We start from the raw sequence: 25,628 nt of genomic DNA on the forward strand, positions 1-25,628 counted from the left end.
AAAGGATATACAAATGTGGACCCGGACCACAATTAGCTTACATAAAGACTTATATAGTAAATACATGAGAATCCTCTCAGCTGAGATTTAAAAACAAAACAAAAGTCCGGGAACAGAAACATCAATGAAAGCAGCAAAGATTGCATTGCCACTGTCCGGCCACACATATCAGTACCCTAAGCGCATTGACCAGGAATACGCCTATCGTAGAGAATACAGAAAGATAAAAGCATTTAAAAGGCGAGAAAGGCAGAGAAAAACTACGCCAATGAAACAACATGCAGTTACAAAAGGAAAGACTAAACCCAGGTGCACCTACAACAAAGGACAACTTAATCCCAAACCAACCAGCCGACAGTCCAAGGGAGACAATCCAGAGGATCACACCTACTACCAGACATGAGTTACCGAGACGAAGACAAAAATTAACACCAGGCCACAATCCCCATACATAAGACACATCATACACATACGCACACATGTCATACATACATACTTACTGATCAAATGTATTTGTCAAAAACCTCAAACTATATCCCCATTCCCTCTTTCTTGAAATGACAAACCCATCACCACCCCCCCCCCCCCTCATTTCTATTTTAGTGAAAAGAGCACATTTTTTACAAAACATAATTTCCACTCACCCTCAATTATAAACTCAAATACACAACTTCTACAATTTTAAATGCTTTATCTTTTTTTTTTATTTTTATGAAACTTTTTCAAAATGCATAACCCACCTCCTGTCAAAATTTCATTGTCACAATTAGCTAACATATAGACTTATATAGTAAATACATGTGTATTATTTTCTTTGTGACTTTTTTAAAAAAGCTTCATTTCCAAAAAAATCTTTGACCACATTATAGAGCAATGTGTCATATAAATATTCAAATCTAGAAATAGGGGTGTTCAATGTGGAATTTTCTGGTTATTAATAAACTTCATGACCTCAGGATAGCTCTCGCTTGCAAAATAAAAGTGTAAATAAACCAAATGACTGATCTATACAATACATATTTCTATGCATAATATTTGCTTGAAATGCATCTTGCTGCATATCATTGTAAACTTTTATTCTATAGCCAAAAAGTATCACAAACATGAGAACTGTTTTTATTTTTATCATTGAAAGGGAGGTATGTGAATTTCCTACACGTTTTAGCTATTTGGCGTTCACCCTTTAATTGTGGCCCGGATCCTATGTAAACACAAACTTGGCATGATAATTCCCGGCGTTTTGTTAAAACCAATTATTCATCGAGCCCGACTTCGATCCCGATGTTTTTGTACTATTTGTCGACAGTTTTAAAAAATATAAGTAATTTAAGTAATTTTCCAAAGTTTTCAGCACAGAAAATGGCTAAGTTTCTTATTTTATAATTTTTCCAAAGAATTCCACTACTTTCCAATCCAAAAACTGTCTAAGTCTAATTGTTTTTTTTTTTCAAAGTCCAAAATATTCCAAAAACTTCCAAACACGATTTTCCAGTTTTGTATGGAGATGATTGGAACTCCATGGAATTCGAAAACTTTTCCAAACCCTTTGGAAAATCTACATTAGTGAGGATCATCTAACGAGACACGAAGCGTCAAGTTTGTTCTGATAATCTGCGCTTGTCAATGAGACGTGATACGACTCTTCGGATCAAGTTACCGTTAAAAAAAAATCTATTATATGCCCCTCATAACTAGTAAAATATAGCAAAAGAAAACTTTAGAGATCAATTGTATAACATATATCCATAAAACAAGGCAAAATAAAAGGGGACTTTTTAACGCGCAAGAAAAATAACGTCTTGTTTCTGTGAACTACGTCATCAGTTTCAGAGAGTGGTGATATAGATTCAGAAAACTACAGTGTGGTGATCTAGAAAGACCAAAATCCTTGCATATTTGACAAAACCTATTTATTCCAAATTTAAGAAAAATGTTACATGGATAAGGCTATCTTTTTATTACTTAAGTACTGAAACAGGAAGATATCAGAAAATTAAAAGAAGTATCAGAATATGCCAATTTGTAGTGATCCATGTATAGAAGATGGATATCATTCTTTGCTTGAATATCCGGTTTATGAAACTTTCGGAAAAAAGGTAAATTAAACGATATATTTCTTCAGATGGCTATATCTCCAAATATGTACAAGTTTACTCAGTTATTCGACTCTCACGATATCAGAGTTTTCATTGGTTAAGGAAAAATTATTCTACATGCAATGGAATAAAGAAATAATCAATAATTTAATTAATATGCATACATATATTATGTACTATAGTTATATTTCATGAAATAACGGATTTTTAAAATGTATTCCGTACCGCGTATCGATCTGTGGTGCATGGAAGTCAGATGAACACTAGGGCTCCTACCACCACAGACTCTCACCATTCGTTCTTCATATTTGTTTTTGTTTATACTAATGAGCCGTATGACTTAAAGTTATTCAATGAAGATATATATATAATTATAAAGATTATAATTCATACTTTGTTATACCGGTACATCAGCGTCCAGTTAGTGTATTTCTGCTCATATTGTTTGTGTTTTTCCTCTTTTAAAAATATTTATAATCATGCATGCTAATAACATAATGTAAATTGAAAAATATTTCTGAAATCAGTTTGAAATATTCAGGTCATATGGGGAAACTGTGAATAAGCAAAGCACGATTCATAATTCATTCATTCATAACAATAAATTTCCGTACTGGCACCTTATAATGTTTAATTTTTTAGCAATCCCTTGATAGGTGAGTAAATTCACTAGCACTTAAATTTGAAAAGTGTTTATACTTTAAGTAAATTTGAACGTGCTGTTTTAATATATTTCCTACATGTTAGTTTAAAAAAAAAATATTTTAATCATCCACTGGAATTTACCTTGAACACACACTTTGAAAATGCTCTCCCTTTCCCATTTTCTTTTTGTTTGATGAATGATTATTGTTTTCCTTTTCGCTTTCGATTATCTGGTTAATTCTATGTGTTCAAAAACCAGAACATAAAACATTAAGTTTATTTCTATAAAATTGGAATCATTTGCTCTGTTTACTATTAAATTTTTAGTCTTTAAATATGAAATAATTTCCTTTGCTTTTTCATTTCAATAAAAATGATAATAAAATGGACAGTTAATTCATAACTTTTGCCTAAAAAGGGGATGTTTCTGAAAGCATGGTATCCACGACACAGAACAATTGGTTTAGAGCATACCTATTCAAGTATTTTTTTTTTATACTCTACTAAGGCTATACAAATATCATTTCCAATAGATTTGACGGGTAAGTAATGCTTTTTTCCAAAATCCTTGATGTTCAACTTACATGTTTTGTTACCGTAAAAGTTTGAGATTATGTTAAATTTTTCTGTAAATGAAAAAAAAACAACATTTTTGCTATCATGTTACACTAAATATATACACATTTAAAAATTTGTTGGCTAGTGTTATGTATTTGTTGCAGACTTAATGGATCTTCCATCAGTTGTTTTGGATATCTGTGAAATGATACATTTAATGGCTGCATTGCAATTGGTATGTATTATTTATTTCGAAGAACTTCTCATTTATTTACAGGTAGTCAAGTATCATATTATTATGATGCCCTTTATGCATGAACAGTGCACTAAAGTAAACACTGAATATGCACCAGCGTTATTGAAGTTTTTTAAATTTATTTTCTTGTTTTATTATTTTTATTTCATTATAAATCTGCATCCTTGTAAATTCGATGTACATGTGTACGTGTTTCAATCATTTTATACTTTTATATGTATTGAAGCAAAAATACTCTCACGGAAGTTTTCAACAAATAATTTACTTTGGAACACAGCTCTATTTTGATGAATATGAATACAGATAATAAGCAGAATTTAATGATGACTTGTTATTGTCGACAGGAAACTTAGTTCATTTCAATCTGATCACATGGGAAAGCGCTGTATTTCAACATGGTAAATAATATGTGTATTTGGATTTTATTTTGTGCATTGTTAATTCATCACCAGGTGAAGATGTCAACAGCACTGATTTGCAACGGGTATATTTTTTTCCATTATCCAATTTTATAGTGTTTAGTATTCAATAATTTGTTAACATTCGTCTTAATCTACACAATTTTAAATAACACTTTACTTAAATAGGCGCAATGGATTGGAATGCTGTGCAGGTGTAACGACAAAAAGTGACCCCCGTAGAATATTGACCAGGGGGTCATTTTTCTACGTAGAAAAATGACCCTGGGTCAATATTCTACGGCAAGTAGGGTCATTTTTCGACTGTAGAAAAACATTCCAGACCAGTAATTCTACGACTCCACACACGTTGAAAAATGACCCCCATAGAAATTTGACCCCCTACTTTTTTATACAATAAAACATTATACATGTGTCTCCTGATATTTATACCCCCGCTTGAAAAGTAGGAGGGTATATAGTAATCGTATAGTAATCCGTCCGTCTGTCCTTCCATCCGTCCGTCTGTTATGCTTTGGGGTACCCATCTCTTATCCGGAACTCCTCTTATACTACTGAGTGAAATTTAATGAAACGTTCTCAGAATCTTTATTACATATTGGCATTGTGACATCCTTTTTTTACTTCTTTATTTGACACGTATTTTAGGTTTCCCCTGGCAAAACATGGATATTGCCATTATATTCTTACCTATGACGTCACACATAGCGGCTTCTGAATAACATTTGATACGACGAGTTATTCCTCTTTACCCATTACGGTAAAACAATATATATAGAAAAACATGGATATTATGGGAGGCGGGGGTATCATTTAGTGAGTTCATTGCTTATAGTACCTCTAGTTTTTCTTACTTTCAAATGCAAGTAGGGGGAGTTTATGATTGTACTTTAATCCTTTCCAACATATAGTAGCATCACAATCAATGTATTTGTAATGGGTTTATTTTTTTACTTGCAGAATTCAAATGAATATTAATTCATTGTGGAACATAAATTTATGATTAATTTTTGGTTGGTTTTTTTTTTCATCATTCAAAGGGTTTTTTTCCGAAAAAAGCATGATATGTTTCTGATAACTATAAACTTTTTACAAATTCAAAAACATAACATAGAAGCAAGAAAAGCTACGCTTTTTAACTATATAAAATTCAATTCCCTTAGCTCCTGGCCTTTAAGCTTACATATATACGCACATCTGTATGGAAGAAGGATATGAAGATAACAAAAAGTATTCAATATCAAAATCCATTAGAGGTGGGATCAGGTGCCATGGAGGTGTGAGCACTCCCTGCTGACCGGTCACACCCGCTTTGTGCTCCTTGTCATGATCAGGAAATAGAGGAAAAATCCGTCGTCAATTCAATGTATAAATAAAGGACTAGCAATCAGCACGAAAAACGTCAGACAGCATTAAACTTAATGATAAATTGTATTTGCTGACAAGGTCATTGTATCGACCATAGAACCTACAAAATGTTGAATTTAAACGCGACTGCTCATATTCTTGTTTCATCACCTTGCTTGTCAATAATTCACCTCGTTTAAGAAATTGTTCATTGGCGAATCAACTTGGGTATATACTCACCGTATGCAGGTGATGAAGGTATATTGCTGCAAAAGTAAGGGAAGTTGACGAAAGAAAAGTTAAAGTCATCACGTTTATCATATAGCTTGGTTGTTGAATTAGATTACCGTTAACGTCTTTTCAAATAAAATTTCCAAGTATCAAACAGATGTGTCAGACTCTGTGGTATCTTTTATCTCAAGCTCTTCAGGATGTATCGACGTAAGAATGGAAATTACAATTGTTAACTGATATTACGTCGTCGATATATCTCAATGTTGAGTTGAAGGCCACAATAAGTGTTTTCCTCTTTTCATGCTTAAGATTTGCACAAATTTTGCTTTATACGAATATAAAAATAGGTCCGATAATAACGGTGCGCAGTTGGTACCCATGGGAATTCCAAAAGATTGTTGGAAAACCTAGTCTTACAAGACGACATTATCAATAAGAAGCTAGAGCATCTTTTTTATATCAACTTTGGAGTACTTGTGTGTGCAATCAGAATGTGTTTTGACAAAATAATTTTGCAAATGACCAATGGCCAGGTTAGTAAATTTACGAGTTCCATTTTTATTGAAAAAGTAGCTGTCAATGATATAAAAAACCTGGACTTTAATTAATCTTGGAGAATGGATGTGTATAAATTTGAAAAGTCGTAAGTTTTTTAAGCTGTTGATTTTGGTAAAATCTCCTGATTTCAAATTGTCCAAAAGTTCTATGGAAATTTTTAGCATTGGCGTCGGAAGCAAATTGAAGGGGGGGGGGGGCTAAACCAACAAAAACGTTAAATACCAATTTTTAATGCCTATATAATGTCCCCCCCCGCCCCCTCCCCGGTTCTGACGCCTATGTTGAGTATCCACATCTGAAATGCACCTCTTCTTGAATATATTGTTGCACAGTACTCTTGAAGTTTTTCCCTTACAAGTGTCAATATCTAAGTGAGGAGTGACGAAAGAGGCTTGGTTGAACAATTACTGGAACCCACAATGTATCTTTGTTTGTAAGGATTCTTACGAAGTTTCGGAATCCAATGTTTATAGGGTAGTTCAAATTCATTCAAAACCAGGGGGTCAAATTTCTACGTAGAAAAATGACCCTCGGTCAATTTTCTACGGGGGTCACTTTTCGTCGTTACAGGAGCATGGAATCCACGACACAGAACAATTGGTTTAGAGCATACCTATTCAAGTATTTATTTTATACTTTACTAAGGCTATACAAATATCATTTCCAATAGATTTTACGGGTAAGTAATGCTTTTTTTTCCAAAATCCTTGATGTTCAACGTACATGTATTGTTACCGTAAAGGTTAGAGATTATGTTAAATTTTTCTGTAAATGAAAAAAAAAAAACATTTTTGCTATCATGTTACACTAAATATATACACATTTAAAAAAATTGTTGGCTAGTGTTATGTATTTGTTGCAGACTTAATGGATCTTCCATCAGTTGTTTTGGATATCTGTGAAATGATACATTTAATGGCTGCATTGCAATTGGTATGTATTATTTATTTCGAAGAACTTCTTATTTTCTTACAGGTAGTCAAGTATCATATTATTATGATGCCCTTCATACATGAACAGTGTACTAAAGTTAACACTGAATATGCACCAGCGTTATTGAAGTTTTTTAAATTTATTTTCTTGTTTTATTATTTTTATTTCATTATAAATCTGCATCCTTGTAAATTCGATGTACATGTGTACGTGTTTCAATCATTTTATACTTTTATATGTATTGAAGCAAAAATACTCTCACGGAAGTTTTCGACAAATAATTTACTTTGGAACACAGCTCTATTTTGATGAATATGAATACAGATAATAAGCAGAATTTAATGATGACTTGTAATTGTCGACAGGAAACTTAGTTCATTTCAATCTGATCACATGGGAAAGCGCTGTATTTCAACATGGTAAATAATATGTGTATTTGGATTTTATTTTGTGCATTGCTAATTCATCACCAGGTGAAGATGTCAACAGCACTGATTTGCAACGGGTATAATTTTTTTTCCATTATCCAATTTTATAGTGTTTAGTATTCAATAATTTGTTCACATTAGTCTTAATCTACACAATTTTAAATAACACTTTACTTAAACAGGCGCAATGGATTGGAATGCTGTGCCGGATTTGTTGGAATCGTTCTGAATAAGACAGTTCATAACTGCACACGTTAGTTGTTTTGTTTTGTTTTGTTTGTTTTGGTTTTTAAGACAAAGATTATTCAATTGGAACACATTGTATAATATATGATGTATATTAACGACCTTAATGCATGGCCTCGATTAATACTTTATTACTTATAACCTAAAATAGGGGTAATCCTTGTAATATTAATGTTTCATCACTGTTATAAATAGAAAAAAAAATAATATCATTCAACTTTATCAAAGTATTTCGCTTTATATTAATAAAAAAACGATATTTGCGTAGCAAAACTGAATTCTAGAATGACATATGTAACAGAGCTGTGTTTTTCATGTTCTTGTCATAGGATATTCGGATGAATATAGGTTTTTGTCTCTTTTTTATCTAGCTGTTCGTCTGTTTGTTAATCCGTTTGAACATTTGTATACATCAAATTTACATGCCTGTATAATCGGCAAAAAATTAACTTGTTCATTGACCTATTATATTTCCACAAACATTTGTGTATTTCTTGTGACAAGACCTTTCTCTAGGTTGTGACATTTGTGATATGATGACCCTGACCTAAACAGTTGACCCTTTTCCTAAATTTAAACCAGGTTTTGCCTATTTCTTCGATGTTATTATTGACACCAAGGTTTTTTTCATTTCCTAGGCATATTCTCTGGGCTTTGATTATTATTTCCTCTTCAAGTAAGATGTCATGGCTTTTGATCTTGAGATTTGACCTAGATTTTGAGAAAAAGAAAATGGAATTAATTGTTGAACTGTTGCTTTTAGCTTCATATTCTACACATATGTTCCTTGTGACAAAAATGTACCTTAGGCAGCATTATTTTGATGCAGACGTGACGTTACGTTAAGGTTACAAAAACCTAGTTCAGAAAAAAGATTACGTGCGCATAGATGGAAGATAATTTGATGTTTTTAAGGTCAGACGACATGTTCCTCAAAAATATATAATTTTTCCTAAGAATTTGTTATTGAAGTACATGTACTTAAACAAGTTTCCTCACAAAAAATTAGGGTACCTTACCAGGCATTTGGACAATATACCATAGGGTCATTTTTCTTATATAACCCTTATAAGTAATCTTCTGAAAGGCCTATATCACAATTTTTGGTGTACTTATATTTAAAAACATTTTGAAAACAACTTAGAAATCATAACAGAATGACAAATATTAATATTTTTTGTATAACACCAATAGATACAAAACATATATTTGAGGAACGTGTCGTCTGACCTTAAGTTTCAAAAAATACGTAAGATTCTGTTTTATTATAAGTAGAGGGATATGGAGATAACGAACAGTATTCAATCTCAGCGTCCTTAAACAATGCAAAACAAGAGCAGAGCAAACACGGACCTCCGAAACAACAGAGGTGGGATCAGGTGCCATGGGGGAGTGAGCAACCCCTGCTGACCGGTCACACCCGCCTTGGCTTATTGTCATGATTGTGAAATAACGGAAAAATCCGTCGTCAATTCAGTGTATAAATAATGAACTAACAATCGGTATGAAAAACGTCTGTCAGCATTTCCCTCAGTGATAAATTGTATTTTCTGACAAGGTCATTGTATCGACCATAGAACTTTCAAAATGATGACTTTAAACAAGACAGCTGATATTCTTGTTTCATCAACTTGCTTGTCAATAATCTAACTCGTTTTGGAAATTGTTCATACGTAGAGCAAGCTCTTGCGTAGGTAAACACATAAGGAACATGTGTGACATAAGCTGCAATCAGATCAGGAATATAATTTTAAGCACAATACTTAAAGTATAAAATGCATATATATTTTTTGTACACATACTTTCCAAATAAAACTTTGTTACAGAAAGAACGATGAATCATACTGTCTTAATATGTGAATAAAAAAATAAACTTTAAAAAAAAATACTTATCATTAAAACTAAAAGTATTAAACAACTTAAAGTTTGAAATCCTAATGCAGGAAGCTTGAAACGTTCTGAATTTCTTTTAAGCTTGCAAGAATGGTTTCTATGGCCAAAACTGTATGTTTAAATGCCCTCCTCCAACATTCGGAGAGATATGCCGGGAGACGTGTCGTTGTTCTAATGAAAGTTGTCATCATGTTTATGGTTGCAAAAAAGCATCAGGTACTTTTCGTTAAACGGTTTCTAAAATTCTGCAATGCATGTTGCACCGCACAATATGAAAACAAAGTTAAATCTGTTTATAGCTGAGTGTGAAGAGGGAAGGTTTGGTGATTACTGTCAGTTGATTTGCCGGTATCCTAACTATGGAAAAGGGTGTCAATTTCGCTGTGACTGTGAGGAAAAGCATTGTAATCCATCTACAGGATGTGAAAGTAACTTTTGCTTTTTTTTTTCAAATTAACATTTATTTATTGCTTAATGTCATATTTTTCAGTTACGTCAGAGAAAGTCTCTACATGATATAAAAGTAATTTTACTAAAAATTTCACAATGTTGTTATTAATTTAAGGCAAGGTATTGAATTGCAGGTGCTAATTGTGATCAATATTTTGTTCGTTTTCCATTATTTTGTCTATAAGAAATAAGGAATAATTCAAAATAAGATTTTTAGGGACATCCTTGCCCTAAAAACCCACAAAAATAAGACTATTCTTATCATATGGTTAATTTTTTTATGAACGTACTCTTACTGCGTATATGCCCTAGTTTGAATGCACCTATTGACAGGCTAACTTTTTTTCAAATCTTTCACATAAAAACGTAAATTTTTTTTTTTTAGTTATACAGAATTTTATATTTTACAACTATTTTCTTGATTAAATGCATATTTGCTATAGATATACGATTGAATGTTGTTTTAAAGTCCCTCTCGAGATTTGTACACTCTAAAGGAGACGCCACTACCTAGCCGGTGGAGAGCTACTATTTTATCTATATGTATAATTCTCTGTAACTAAACGTAATTAACCGGAATTTTACCTCAGTGCGGGCACATTTTGTTCGGGGACACGATTAATTCACTTTGTTTTCCTCGGAACTTCAGGTTACGAAAATAAAATTAATGACGGGCAAAATTTGCTGCATTTTTATGCATAGTGCTGTTGTGTCAGTGGTAGAGAATCTGTGCTATGCGGAGTGGATACAGTTAATTCCTCGGGAAAAAATGCATGCATTGGCGATTAAAACGAAAGAGGAAAATAGCCAGATTAGAAAAAAGGTGTGGTAAGGTGAAATAAGGCGTTATGTGCCATTGTCATTACCCAGGCAACAAGTAAAAAGCCTCTTACATGTACAAGAGATGTATCTGTAAAAACTGAGGGAGGGTCAGATGAACACTCATTTGACTAGAAATAAAGAGATACATGCGGAAACAGGAAACTAGAGGCATTTGGCTGAAAGTCATCAACAGGAAAGTCTGAAACCAATAACGGTCCTATAGGTCAAAGCATATACTTACCAAGAAATGTTCCTTTTTGCAAAAAATGTTATTATTTTATAAGTTTGAATATTGAAAACACATTTTCCCCTCGTTATTATACCCAGTTCTAGGTGAGGGTGTATACTGTTTTACCCTTGTGTTTGTTTGTATTTTTGAAACAAATTTTAGTCTCAGATTTCTCAGGAATAACTCATTGCAGATGCTTGAAATTTTAGCCTATTCTTTGCTGAGGCATGCCATATGGTGAAATTTTCTTAAGTCTGATGTCAACTTTTATTTAACTGTGCATCTGCCCATACCAAACATAAAGTTTTGTAATAGATATCTCAGGAAGGAACTTCTCATAGGAGATGTTAGAAAGTTTGTTGAGGCATGTCATATGGTGAGATTTATTTATTGTTTTAGTTTGATGTCAACTTCCTATTTACCATACATCTGCTCATTACTGAGCTTGTGTATATCAACATGATAGTGTATATTTACATCAGAGTATTGATAGAATTTTTATAAAACTTGCATTTGTACTGATGTATACTACGTAGGAATTAAGTCAAGGTTTGTTTTAATCCTACGATTTTAATAAGCTTGAAATACCATATGCTCTACATTTTAGAATTGAATACTACGCATCGTAACTCCTCTGAAGCATATTCAAGTTCCTTCGTTCCAACTGAAACCTCACAATTATTTGAAAGTTTTTCAACAGATATTGGTGTAACGACAACCGATGACGGTATTTTTCCTGGCTATGATTACATTTTATCTTTTAAAATTTTCCGTTATTACTATTGTGAACATTATCAAATCATTTGATCTTAATGAAACCTATGTACATGTTTTTGAAGTATTTCTTATTTTTAAAAATTATCAAGAAAAAATAAGCCCTCCCCCCTTACTGATTTTTTTTAGAGAATATATTGCTAAATTTGCACTTACAGATGCCTCACAGGGAACAAACAACGGTAAGAATTGCTCAAAGAAAACGGATCACGTGAAGATAGAAAACGCGTCATCATCCTTAATTTTTAGTATCGTTGGGCTTTTAATTGTTGCATGCTTATTTCTAATTATTTATATATACATCATCCTCTCCAACACTTCTGCTCAGAGATTCAGGTGTGTCTAAACTTTTTTTTATAAAGGTCTTGCATATGAAATTTGTTTAAAGGTTATTCTTATGACCTTATATATTTCTTCTATACACTGAACTTTTCCTTTATTTCAAAATTAAATATCAAAATAATTGTTAAAATTGCTGCCAAGGCATTCTAATAAATGTAGATTTCTATGATCACTTTGTTAAATTTTATAGTGCCACTTCGAACATGTTGTGTAGTAAGCTTTCAACAAGTATTCCTTTTAAAGGAATGATTCACATTAAGCAACTTTTCATTCTACGTTTAATACGGCGTAGCTTGAATCAACTTTTTTCTGTGGGAATATTTTTTCATGTCTTTGATTTTGCATGTGTCTCAAATAAGCATGAGATGTAAAGAATAGCTTTATTACTAGGCTTTAATTTTTTCACATACCAAATTTAAGGTGAACAACAGCATTTAACAAATCATTTCCATGAACACGTGCACCGTATGTTCTCCTTGCATTAGAAAAACATGAAAATAAATACATGGACCTTTAATTAGAAAATGGCTAAATGACATAAGAATTAAAATCTAAAACTTTATAAAGAAAACTTACTGTGCATATACGAGGGGTTATCAAAAAGTTCGAGGACTAACGTCATAAAATTAAAACCGCTTTAGACACATCAATGAGTTTTGAAATATTTAGTTAGCATCATCTTTTCTATCTAAAGAGTAAATTATGAATCATACATTTTATTTTTTGATTAATTAACAATGTTTTTGTAAGCAATGGTATGTCTAGGCGGCGCAACCTCGAACACGACATTTTTGCGACCTATGTCTAACTGAGAAAAACTCTTTTGATATGATCATTTGACATCCAAAAATCTCGTTAATTCAGGTATGTGTTGGGACACAATTGTTCCTTAAAATTTGAAACTTTTTGCATCATTCTGGAAGTTCTATTAACTTTGATCATAAATTTTACACGGAATTTCCAAACAAATGAGGCCTTGAAAATGACGTCACAAGGGGGCAGGGAATTTCCGTTTTCATCATTCTATAGAGTTTTGCCCCTGAAAAACTGACACAGACCTAAAATATGTTTAAACTGGCTACAGAGAAATAATATGCATCCAGAGTGCCTGTCTTTTAATGTTAAAAAAGATTCAGAGAGAAAAGGGCTACACGGTTAATGTTGATTTGTAGTCAACGTGCGAAAAATCAATCACGTTAAATATGACGTTGATCATGTGTTATAGATAATGAATTTCCAAAAGCAAAATATGCCGACAAAATCAAGCGATGATCTCTTCCAGTGTATTAATCCATTTGGAATAGTATATTCATTGAAGGTCACTGTTCATGGCATTGTAGAATCATATAAACAAGGCGGGTTTAAGTCCTTACTCAGCTCCAAGGAATCTTATCAAAAAGTGTATGAGGTAGAAGAAGCAGACAATGAAAAGACAACGTTATCGGACGTCATTAAAACAAACGACAACAGCGCCGGGTGATCATATAATGTCGTTTTCATTTCAAAATAATTTGGCAAATAATGAACGTATCAGGCTAAAATTTTCAACAGTTCTTTATTTTTTGTTGTTTTATGTTCCATATAAATTTTGAATGCATAGACTGCGTAGTACTAATTTATAGCGTCAGTCCACGAACTTTTTGATAACCCCTCGTATAAGTTACAATGTAACTATCAATTTTCATTTCAGAATTTACAATGCAAAGTACAAGGTACTAAATCCTTAGAACTTATGCATTTGGTCAGTCATTTTTTTAAAATAATTTTTTCCCTTGATTCATGCTCTCTTCACAATGTTGTATTGTTTATATATCTCTGATCGATCACTTATCGTTATCTTCAACTGTTATTCATATCTTATAAATAGGAGTAGTGCAGTGTTATTATGTTTCAGAATATCCGTAACAAAATAAGCGATAAAAAATAGTACACAGATTACAAAGCCGAATCACATAAAACTCGAAAAAGCCTTGAGGTTTTATTTAATTTATTTTTTTTATTGCGACTGTAACACTTATCAAAAATGCAAGATTCTCAAAATACTACTTTTTGGTGCCTGGTGGATTACCAACAACGCTACTGTACTTGAAATACCAGAAGATACAAATCTGCTCCAAGAAGTTTGTTGACAAAAACTGTTTCGCAGACACTGTAATTATTTTTTTTTTAACTTTTATGGATATTTCTTTGTTAAATAGATTTTTGAAAAATTTAAGAAGTCAATGTTTATGCTTGATTCTGTACTACGTATGCTAAAATACATGTTAAATAAATAAATTGGACCATTTAATTCTTGAGTTTTCTTTAGTTCAAAAAATACTAATTAAGCTTGTAAGTCTCATTTTAAATAAAGGTTCCATTATGGAGGAAGATATCTAAAATCAGACTCGGCGGAAGGGTGGTGTTTTACTGTAGTTTTTATTATCACTTTTTTAAATCGTACTAGGTTGTGAGAAATCATATTCATAATCATAACGGCCTCAGGCAGACAGTTTGGTTCTTGGGTCCGACAAAACGCATGTTGCCCTCGAACTCAGTCAATAAATGTATATTGTTCTTTTTAATATAAAAATAATTGTGTGATAGACTCACAAAAAATAATAGTTAAGGTCAAGATCTAGTAAATGAAAGGTGCCTACAGATTTATCAAACTTGAGAAATAAATTCCTTTATTGATGCTTTACAACTTTAGCTTTGTCAAATGAGGTGTTTCGGGGCATAATTTGTAGGTAATCAAGATGAAAAACTGTATTTTAAACTGTCATTTTCAATGAAAAATTAAGAAAACCAGTCATGAATATAGAAGTTTTTTTCGTATTCGGCAAAGGAAATGTATCCAGATTGCCTACAGTCTCTCAGAAAACAGTAATTTGTTTGTTCATGGCCTCCTCTTTAAATCAATATCAAATTCAGTATAGGTATCCGGTTTACTTTTCATATGATTTCAAATTGAATGACATGAAAATACCCTATTTTCTACATAATTCTGCTAAAGCCGTAGAGTACGAGAAAAAGAATGTTGAAATTGATTATGACGTCATAATGGATCTAGCATGAAAAATTTAGTCTTAAGTTATTTACTAGATATTGACCTTAACTATCTGAAATGGTACGGTGTTTTATTTTTTAAATATTCTTTCTTCTTTAGAAATGAAACATTAAGTTAACTTCAAAGTAATATAAAATAGGTATGTTTTTATTAATAAAAGTAGCATTTTTATCATTCGAATTTAATTCCACGCCTGTCGGAAACAAAAAAAAATACTGGACAAAATCAGTTAGGGGGAGGCTAATCAAAGTAAAAGTAGATGTAACGATCTTTAAAAATGTAAATAACTAAGAAAAAATCACCACCTTCAATTATCACAATACTATATTTAAAAAAAAAAAACATCCTTCTATCATATTAATCACACACATTCAACATAATTATTGAAAACTATAATTAATAGAGATTAAATATTTGAAAGACACGGAAACATGTATATACAAGCAAACAATTTCCGACCGTTCTGGGAGTGAAAATCAAACAAAGAAGTGCATGTTCAAATGTTAGAGATCTAAAATGGATGTAACTCTATGTTCCACCTTGATGTTTTTTGAATACTTTTTGTTGCACTTGTTTCTAGTTTCAACATCACAGATATGCGGAGGGTAAGAAGGAATATCAAATTTCTATACATGGTATAAATAATTTGATATATAGGATGAAAGATAATGATAACTCGTTGGAAAACACATTGTATGATTGTTTAAAATAATTGAGATTTTTTTTATATATACGTAAATGTGTTTAAAGAAGATATTTTTCAAGCAATTTAATATTTCCTCAAATAAGATCGTAATAACAATCATCCTAATTATGGTAAAATATAACATTTATGTGCCACTACATATGAATAATCGGCTCATTAGAAATTAATTCACTTCATTTTAAAATCAACATGTTTTGTACCCGCGGAGCATACTTAACGGCAATGTAACGTCAAAAACATAGCGTCAAGAATTTCTTTAGAATACTTTTCCTATACATTTCAACAGTATAGTTCAATAATCACTTATAAAAAAAAAATTTCTAGCACTTGAAATTAATTTTTCTAACAATTCGCAGTTATGATAAGGCTGTCCGATGGCTTAAAATGCCTTGAAAATATACACTATACTTTGAGCTAGATTTTAATTTTATTATGTAATCCTTGTTTAAAATTGTAGTCAACTTGAGAAAATAGAATAATCAGGTTTTATTTTAACGCTTTTTTGTGAAGTCACATGACTGTATTGATCACGTGACGGAGATGTATGATATTCCTAATTGTTGCACAAAAATCGCTGCGGCACAAGTGCAAAACAAAAATATCGTGCAAAATTTGTTACATAGATCAATTCATCGTGATTTCTGGTACATAGAAAGTGCTGGGGGCAGCTTTAACTTTTACTCGTTTAGAAAATATTTTACGAGAAATTCAACTTACCAACATAAGAATGAGTATTTTCCACTCTTTATCGCGATTTATACAAAAATGGCAAAACTACACACAATCCCCCAGCAGAATTTAGTTAGAGGACATACTTCTCTTCTAGATTTACACAGAATATCTTTAAATTGTCCTTGTTTATCACTTGTGCCAGTCCGATATAAACACGATTTATAACTTCTAACTCTATCTACGGACGTGTAAGGGGAGCGTTTCACACATATTTTTTTTGCCATTGTTTGAATATGTGCATATCTGACAAATTCAAGGATTAAGGATATTTTGAATTTTAAATGTTCAAATCATAACAGCAAATTCGAGCTTAAAATACAATCCTTACACTTGAATTAAACAACAAGTCTCCAAATTAAATCTACATGCTATGACACTTTCCCCGTCTTGTCAGCTCAAGTATGCAGTGACTTGACGTCATATTCTATTATGACGTCATATTTAGGTAGTTCAGAGAAGCAAGTACAGTTTGATATTTTACGGGCAGCCTTATCCTAGCTGCGTTGTCCATTGTATAATTTCCTTTGTCAATGCTTTAATTTCTTTTATCACTTTTACAAGGCCAGCAACTTGGAAGCGCCTATGTCATTCTATGACGTTCCATATTTTTAAAGTTTTTGATAAGATTTTATCAGATAAACCGTTTCTTCACAGATTGTCCTCGTCCGATACAGAGTCTCTGTCACTCAAATACCGCCTGTACCATTTATAAACACATACACGACTTAACTGTGACATATTTTTTTTTATTCCTTTAACATTTTTAGAGTTTATTCAGGATTTTCTCCTAGTATAACACAAAATTGAATCGATATCTGCTGCTCCATGACGTTCAACACCGTCATCATTTTTGTCGCTTTCAATGAGGACTAGCTATCTTCTCAAATTGATTTTTTTTCAACGAATCAAAATATTAAGCCACAATTAGGAATATGTATCAATATAACAGTTCTTAATTTAAAAGTCTAGAATTTTCTCCCGTTTTTGCTCCATTTTAAAGAAAATATGACCACAGACATTGTCATATTTATTTCGTGTGTTGTTTGTGAATTACTAAATTTTGACTTGCTCCGCGGTCTGATTTTTGCAGTTTTAAATTCTGGATAGGATTGAAATAAATAATGATAATTTAAAAGTTTTAAATACAAATCATTTGTATTTATTGTTAAAATATTTCTACCAAATTTGGTTAGCATATGACGTAATAATAAAAAAGATATGAGAGGAGTCCACGAACTTTTGGAACAACCCTCGTATATATAATTATACATAATAAATGAAACACATGCATTATGAATTGATTTATACTCAAAAGAGTTGTATTTATTCTATAATCTTTTTTTACAAAATATGTAAAAGAAAAATTCAAATAAACACATAACAATTTTCACACTGACAATTAACCCCGGTCAAATAGCATTACTTAAGATCCACTCCCCAAAAACCTTCGAGATATCAGATAAGGAGTGCCTCTCGCATAGTTGGTCAGTTTCAGTGTCAGGATAACCTTGTTATGCAATTTTCTTGCTGGGCAGAGTATAGCTGCAGCTTATCTAGGTCAAAATTTGAATTCAACTGATGGACAAGGAGTGCGCGTCTCCTTGCTGTTCATATTTAATATGTTTTCAAGCTACATACACAAAGGTTAAAGCTGGAATATTAACTTCTTCTCAGTAAGTATTATTTCCTTTTCATGGATTTAAGAAATTCAGTTTATTTAGTATCTGTACATCATTTAATTCTTGATTTATAAGTATATGTGAAATCTACGTGAAATGCACATCCTTGGTTCGTTTATTATGTGTATTGTTGATATTCATTTGGTTTTTAAATATAAGTAGTCTAATATCATGAATATATTATACAATTTAATTAATTGTAGTTCATCGTATGGTTCAATCAACCAGTGGTGCAGCTAATTGATTGTATGTAGTCAGCCTTGATTGCATCAGATTCTTCGCCCGTGAAAATTATACATCAATGCAAGGAATGCATCATTTTGTAAGTACACTATGACTTTGTATGTCTATAACATTTTCATTAGTAATAATTTTTTTATAAGCATACTAATACGAATTTTAATATTAAGTTAACTATAATTCTTTTTTAATCATGTTAATTAAATTCAAGTACCGGGAAATATTCCTTTGTCTGATTTTTTAAATTATTCATGTATATAAATTATTTTTCTCGTTTGAAATAACGTGTTACGTACAATGTATCAAACAAATTTCTTTCACATCTTTATTTCTTTTATTTAAAGGCTTTTGCTCTAGAGGGTGGATTCTCCTGTTCATTTCTTTCATTCGTGGGACTTAACTACAGATGTATATGCGTGATTAAAATCAATGGATCCGCCACTTTGTGGAACTAAATAGTAGAAGACAGACGCGTACTTTGAAGAACCTTGATGTGATAAATGTGACCTCCTTTTCACTAGAAATATAAATTTTGTCAAGAAATGATTTTTGATATTCAGTGATTGAATCCAAATTTGTGTTTGTCTTTTAAATACAAACTAAAATGAATTTTCTCACAATCGTGATACTGGATTATAACTTATATAAATATTACGCAACTTGAATAAAAAAAAGATTAGAATTTGAAATGTATTTTTTGTAAAGTAAAACGTAATATGAATTGAACGTGATTTCAACCAAATATCAACGTTTTTACAACCTAATAATTTCAACCAAATCTCAACCTAATTACAAACAATGTTCAATGTTGATATTTGACGTTGAAACATCGTTGAAGCTTCTACGTTGCATCAACTTTCATTTGCAACCAAAAATCAACCATAAATCAACCAAAAATTCAATGACATTGAAACAACGTTATGTTTCAACGTTGCCTCAACTTTCATATGCAACCAAATTTCAACGTTGATTCAACGTTGAAGTGCAACGTTGATTCAACGTTGAATCAACGTTGAAATGACTGCTGGGCCGTCTTTTCTTCAATTAGTTGTTCGTCAACACCGGCTTGTTACAGTCTTGTAGCGATTGAAGCCAGCTGCTTTACATATTTTTCCGACAACTTGCTGAAGCTGATGAACCCCAATCGGCCCGTCGTCGGACCATACGGGTTTGGTAGCCCTCTGTTGGATCGTAGATTTTCCATCAGGTAGTCTAAAAATTGGAAAATAATATAAACAGTACGCAAAAGAGGAATATTCAACTTAACAAAACATTTTTTTCAGAACACTGCATGCATCATGAAGTATACATAATTTGTTAAAAAACATAAGTTGTTCGAAGTAATATTCAGATAGCAATATTCTTACCTTAAACTATATTCTCAAAAAATTGAACAAGGCATTGTTCAGGTTTATCCACATTTTCATATGCCCTGGTGACTTTTAACACAATTTTGCCTTGATTTGAGCCTTCTCTATTGCTTTTGGATACATCCTCTGTGTATTGGAGTAAACGTCTCTCATCATCTTTGGAGATGTGTAGTAATAACTGAGAAGTGGTACCAATTCGAAGATTCCGATGTTCTTGCCCGGCACAAAGAGCAAAGTTTAATCCGATACTGTATAACAGAGTATCAACAAATTTTTTTGCAGAGTCAGTTCAGAGAATCCCACACTCCCACATCTCGTTTTTCTGTTCCCCTGAAATAATAATTACTTATTTACGATTGATCCTGATTCCCTTTCTTGATAATTCTTTCATTTTGGCATCTAATACTGATCGCATATTAAGAAAGTCAGTATCATCTAGAAAGCTAATAAACCTCCTGCTACCTCGCCGAATATGTGGTATAGAAATGACAATTTTACAAAGGGTGTCCGGGTGGAATTCTCCGCCGGATTTGTTATGAACTACAGCGATAAAAAACTGCATAGCTTTATCTAATGACATATTGTCCATGGCCATAAGTTCCCCACAAAAGTTGAATCCAGTCCTACCGTAATCTGTACACTTTTGTTTAGTTTTTCTTTCTATCCATCAAATACATTCACAGCCAATTTAGCTTTATCTTCGGTGTTTTTGGACTTCGTAGACTGGACTAACCTATTAGATACGCCTGTTGAAGGCGTTTTGAAAACGCGTTTAAACACATTCCTTTGTCGACGTCCTGTTTATAACTTCCATGGAATCCTTTATTAATGACAAGTCATCACCTTCAAAGTCCGATATGTCAAAAAATTAAGGATTTTTACGAATAAAGGAGAAGCGCACAATTCAAAATTTGTATTGGAGTTGTCCAGATCAAGAATGTTATTCAAAATAGCATCAGTGTCATGATATGATTTATCGCTATGAGAATTTTGAATCTTAAAAATTTCAACATCACTCTCTGGTTCTATCGTGGTTACTGAATGCGATTTAGGTTAGCGATTACTTAAATTGAAGACTCAGGGCCGTTTCCTACGTGAAGTCTATTGTTATAATACTTGACAGATCTGACCGTTGCATATCCATTGATGTAATATTAGACTGTAAACTTTACTTGGGCTCCCAAAAGGTGATTGTAAATAAGTGAAGGAAAACAATAAGAAGAAAAAAAAATAGCATTCTTTAAGACAAAACAAGTGTCTATTGAATTTATCTCAATACTTTAACATTTTAGCTTTAAAAATGTTTTAACTAAGATAAAATCCCCAAACGGATAATAATGATAACTATTGGACTTGCGTTGTGGTTTGCGAGCCTCAGCGAGTCTAATATTTTTCATAATGAACCGTTTTCAACTTCGCATACTTAAAATATAAGGATGAAAATAAGACATTTTTTAAAGCTATTAAATTGGTAGAGTTATGTGTCCTTGAAGTAAGAGATAAACTTTTAATTTCTCAAAATATCCGTGCAAATGATTCAATTTACATTGTCTTTCATAGTTTAATAAAGAGAGATTTTACGCGTATTTACAACAAGAGATTTGTTTGATATCAAATTACCTTTTACAAATTAGTATTTCTATTTAAAATATCTTTTTAAAAAATCTAGCGCTGGCCATAGACATCAATGTTAAATTCAAGGTTCAATTAATTGGACAATAATCAAAACTTGACTTTAATGTCTTACAATGAAAAGGCTCGACTAGAAACGTTCTCTAGTCTAGAACAAAATATTTTGTGATCCATTTTCTCTAGGTGAAGGAAAAAATATTCCTTTAGGTAGAAGGGATGTTTTTATACACTTAAGCATAAAGGAGATTGTAAGAAGAAAGTGGAGATGGGTTGGACTTGTGCTCAGGAAAGACCATCATAACATCACAAGAGAGAGCATATTTTGGACAGCAGACGGCAAGAGAAAAAGGGGCAGGCCAAAAACAACATGGCGTAGAACATCAGAGAAAGAAATAGGGATGACATGGAAAGAAGTAGAAAGAAAAGCAAAGGATAGGACTGGGTGGAGAGACTGTGTGGCTGCCTTATGTGCCACCTGGCAAAAAGAGGCCTAAGTAAGTAAGTAAGCATAAAGACATTTGACTGTCACATGTTAAATTTTATCCTTGATAAACATGTAATCTTGGCAAAACAAATGCATCTGAATGAAAGTAAAACACTGTCCTTCAACAAAAAAATAAATGAATAAAAAATTCATGCGAAAACGCAGATATTAATTAGAAATATATGCATGCTATGATAAGTTTTTATTAATCTGTTATCATCTGCTACACACACTATTTATGTAACATCTGATAAAACATAAACAAATTTCCTTCCACAAGATTACATAACAAATAATGTGAAATTATAAGCATCTCCAAATAATCATGCAAATATGATATTTTATACAATTATATAAAATCAGGAAGATGTAAGGATTGGACGAATGACTGGCACGGAAAAAAGGACATTAGGTTTAAGTTCAAATTAATTCACTAAGTGGTACTCAGGAAATGTTAGTTACATGTACATGTTTCATTAAAATATTTAAACAGACGAAAACATGTCATAAGCCAGCCTCCAATTTTGAATTATGAGACATCTTCCTATAGTCTCAGCTCTTTTAGAATTTTTGAAACTGATAAGATTTTCTACATTGTCAAACTGCATTGGGTAAGTAATATTTGTATCAGATTTCAGTCCCTTCGACTATTGAACATGTATCCATTTATTTGCACTGAAATTTTAATATTAATAAATTATCAAAATATTACAGAAGAAATGGAATAGTTTTTAATATATTGCTTATCATTATAAAAATATAATTTATCATAGATTTGATGGTACCACAGTTTGCTGCGCTGGTTATGTTTGGAAGAAGGCTGTAGGCAATTGTACCCGTATGTTAAAACTACACTCTAGTTCCTAATTAAGCAACATAATCAAATCATAAAATTGAAATTTCATTATCTTAATTTCAAGTAATTTTCCTTTCAACAGCCTGTACTTTGGGCTTTCACGGACCAGATTGTAATGATCTATGTCCGTACCCATCTTTTGGAAAAGACTGCCAGTTCTCGTGTAGATGCAGTAAATCAAATTGTGACCATGCTTTGGGCTGTAGGAAAAATCCTCAAGGTATGCCATCATCTTATGCTATAAATTCCTATGTTCATTTTAAAACATAAAAGTAGATTAATTCATTTTGTAGATTGTGACGTCGGGTATTATGGATACTTTTGCAAGGAAAGTTGCAGATATCCTAATTTTGGATATATGTGTCAAGAACACTGTAATTGTGAGCAGGATATGTGTCATTTTGAAAAAGGATGTAAACATAATTTAACCAGATCAGTCATTGCAGGTACCGTACATGTAGTGTAACATAGAAGTCTGAAAGGATTATTTTTTTTATCTGAGGATACATATATATTTCTCCCCACCTTTACTTTAAATAAAGCATTTTTATGTCCAGTGCATAGATTACAAGATTAATTCAATTTTAATGCAAATTCCTTAGTAGTAAAAAAAAAATCAAATTAAATTTAATCAAATAATTTCGGAATAAAATATCCCAATTTTTAAAACATTCATAAACAATGCATGTTTTCTAGTGCCTTCCATAGGACCTAACAAACTAACATAACACTTTGAAAATGCAATATTAAGATAAGTGAAGGTAACGTTTGATTTTTAGATACTGGGTATCTTTCACGTCCATCCGAGAGTTCCTCAGTTCTCATCATCGTTGATAAATCCTTGGGAATCAAAACAATTCCTGTATTATTTACGATAAGTGAAAAAGGTACAGATATGAATTACTTTTCTATATATTGAAATGTATTTCTTACCTGAGAACGTAAATTGTATAAAGTGGCGGAAATGCAACAGCCTATTTTAAATATAGATAGACTTAAAGAAGGAGCATGCTTTATATATTTGTACATGTTCTCATAGTGTAAATCAAGTCCACACTTTTTAAAATTAAAATTATTTTCTGAATGAAAATTTGGAGTAACCAAAATAAGAATTAAAAAAATAACAAATAATAAAAATAAAGAAAAAATAAATTTGCCATTAAACAAATAAAAATATATAGATGAAATGAAATAAATTTAAGTAATAAATTTTAATTCTAATTATCATCTTGCTTCACTTCTCTAGATATATGAATTTTCTTATTTCAACAGTGTTTTAAAATTTAAAATGAAATATATATACAACAACAATTAAAGATACAAACAAAAAAAAATATTTTCAAGGCTAAGTATCAGCGTCTTATAACATGTGTATAACTTTATGTTTAAATTCATCTATTATTTCTTCATTTTTACGTGGGCATTTGTAAAATTTTCTATATATGAAAAGTGTTGTGATTTGTTTAAGTTCAGGCAATTTACTCGTAACTTTGCAATGACATGTAACAGGTTCGGAAGTATATACCAACCGTAACATCGTAAAACAAGATTTAAAAGGAAATCTCTTGAGCTTGTCATCGACAGGAACCATTTCTCCAATGGCTGCAGGTATCATTGGTTTTGCTGTGGTCGCCGTTTTATTATTATTTATCTATGCTGGTACATTTTTTCTTGAAGAAAGTGGTCATGGTAGAAATACAGGAGCAATGGAAATTTGAAATACGAACAGATAAATTATTTAACTTGAACTTATGTACAATTGAATTGCTTATAGAATATATATGTGTATTTTTTTAATGCAGAATATAGAAAATCAGTGTCTTTTAAGAAATTATGAAATGCATGTTTGCAAAAATGAATAATTAAAAATATGAATATGTGTATTAACTGTTTTGCTGGACAACATTTGTATGTGCATCATCATACTAAATACAAATCCAAAATTTAGAGTACTGAACAAAGTGCTACTGATATTTACGTCCCTTATTTGATAGCATATCAACTTATGTGAAAAGGAAACACTCTAGGTACCAGGCTAGCAAACTTTTAATCCCGGATATATTAATATATTTAAGGTCTTCCGTTTCCAACGGAAGACCTTCTACTGATTCTGTTGGTAAAGATTATTATTCTTTTTTTCTTCTGCTTCCTAGACCGCAACCTTGAGGCCTCATATCTTGCTCATTTCTCAACGGATTTCGCTCAAATTTTCAGACGTTATAGACGTTAATAAATTCTATCAGAATGCTGTCTAAAATTTCAAAAAGCCACTTCCGGTTTTGAGTTATTTCCCTTTAAAGGAAAATTTATAGGCTTTCGTTTCCAGACAAAGGCTCAGAGACGGCTAAAGCTGGAGCAGAAATTCTACTGATTTTAGATAAAAGAATGATTGAAGTTGTGCACATCGGTTTTTGTTTTTCGATTTCTTTATTCAAAATGGCGCTATATAGGGGTCAAAAATTAGAACGCTTAAAAGAACCAAAAATTACTCATATTTTTCTTTTTATCTTCTAAACTAAAAATATTTTGTTAAAATATATAGAACATAATTTGTGCAGAATTAGAAGATCTTTCAAATGATATGTAGAAAAAAGGGCTGACCCCTAAATTAAGGGACTTAAAGGGGCCAAAAGTTTTTTAAAGATATCTC

The 25,628-nt window shown here is 31.7% G+C and overlaps 1 protein-coding gene across 1 annotated transcript; it reads left to right on the plus strand.

Annotated features, from left to right (window-relative positions):
- The first annotated feature begins 22,900 nt into the window (after positions 1–22,900).
- LOC134276567 (uncharacterized) lies at positions 22,901–24,726 on the plus strand. The gene is made up of 5 exons (XM_062758811.1): positions 22,901–22,960; positions 23,061–23,198; positions 23,272–23,424; positions 23,758–23,865; positions 24,488–24,726. The coding sequence occupies exons 3-5, from the start codon at positions 23,337–23,339 to the stop codon at positions 24,694–24,696; spliced, it is 405 nt and encodes a 134-aa protein (XP_062614795.1). The 5' UTR covers positions 22,901–22,960; positions 23,061–23,198; positions 23,272–23,336; the 3' UTR covers positions 24,697–24,726.
- The last annotated feature ends 902 nt before the right edge of the window (positions 24,727–25,628 follow it).

This window comes from Saccostrea cucullata, unplaced genomic scaffold (assembly GCF_032062105.1).
Source record: "Saccostrea cucullata isolate Sc308-1 unplaced genomic scaffold, CSIRO_AGI_Scuc_v1 ctg822, whole genome shotgun sequence".
NCBI lineage: Eukaryota > Metazoa > Mollusca > Bivalvia > Ostreida > Ostreidae > Saccostrea > Saccostrea cuccullata.

Excerpts from the sequence above, each read along its gene's own strand:
- LOC134276567 (XM_062758811.1), top strand. The coding sequence starts at position 23,337 with ATGTGTCAAGAACACTGTAATTGTGAGCAGGATATGTGTCATTTTGAA. Across the intron at positions 23,425-23,757 it reads AACCAGATCAGTCATTGCAG|ATACTGGGTATCTTTCACGT; the intron begins GTACCGTACATG and ends TTTGATTTTTAG. Across the intron at positions 23,866-24,487 it reads ATTTACGATAAGTGAAAAAG|GTTCGGAAGTATATACCAAC; the intron begins GTACAGATATGA and ends GACATGTAACAG.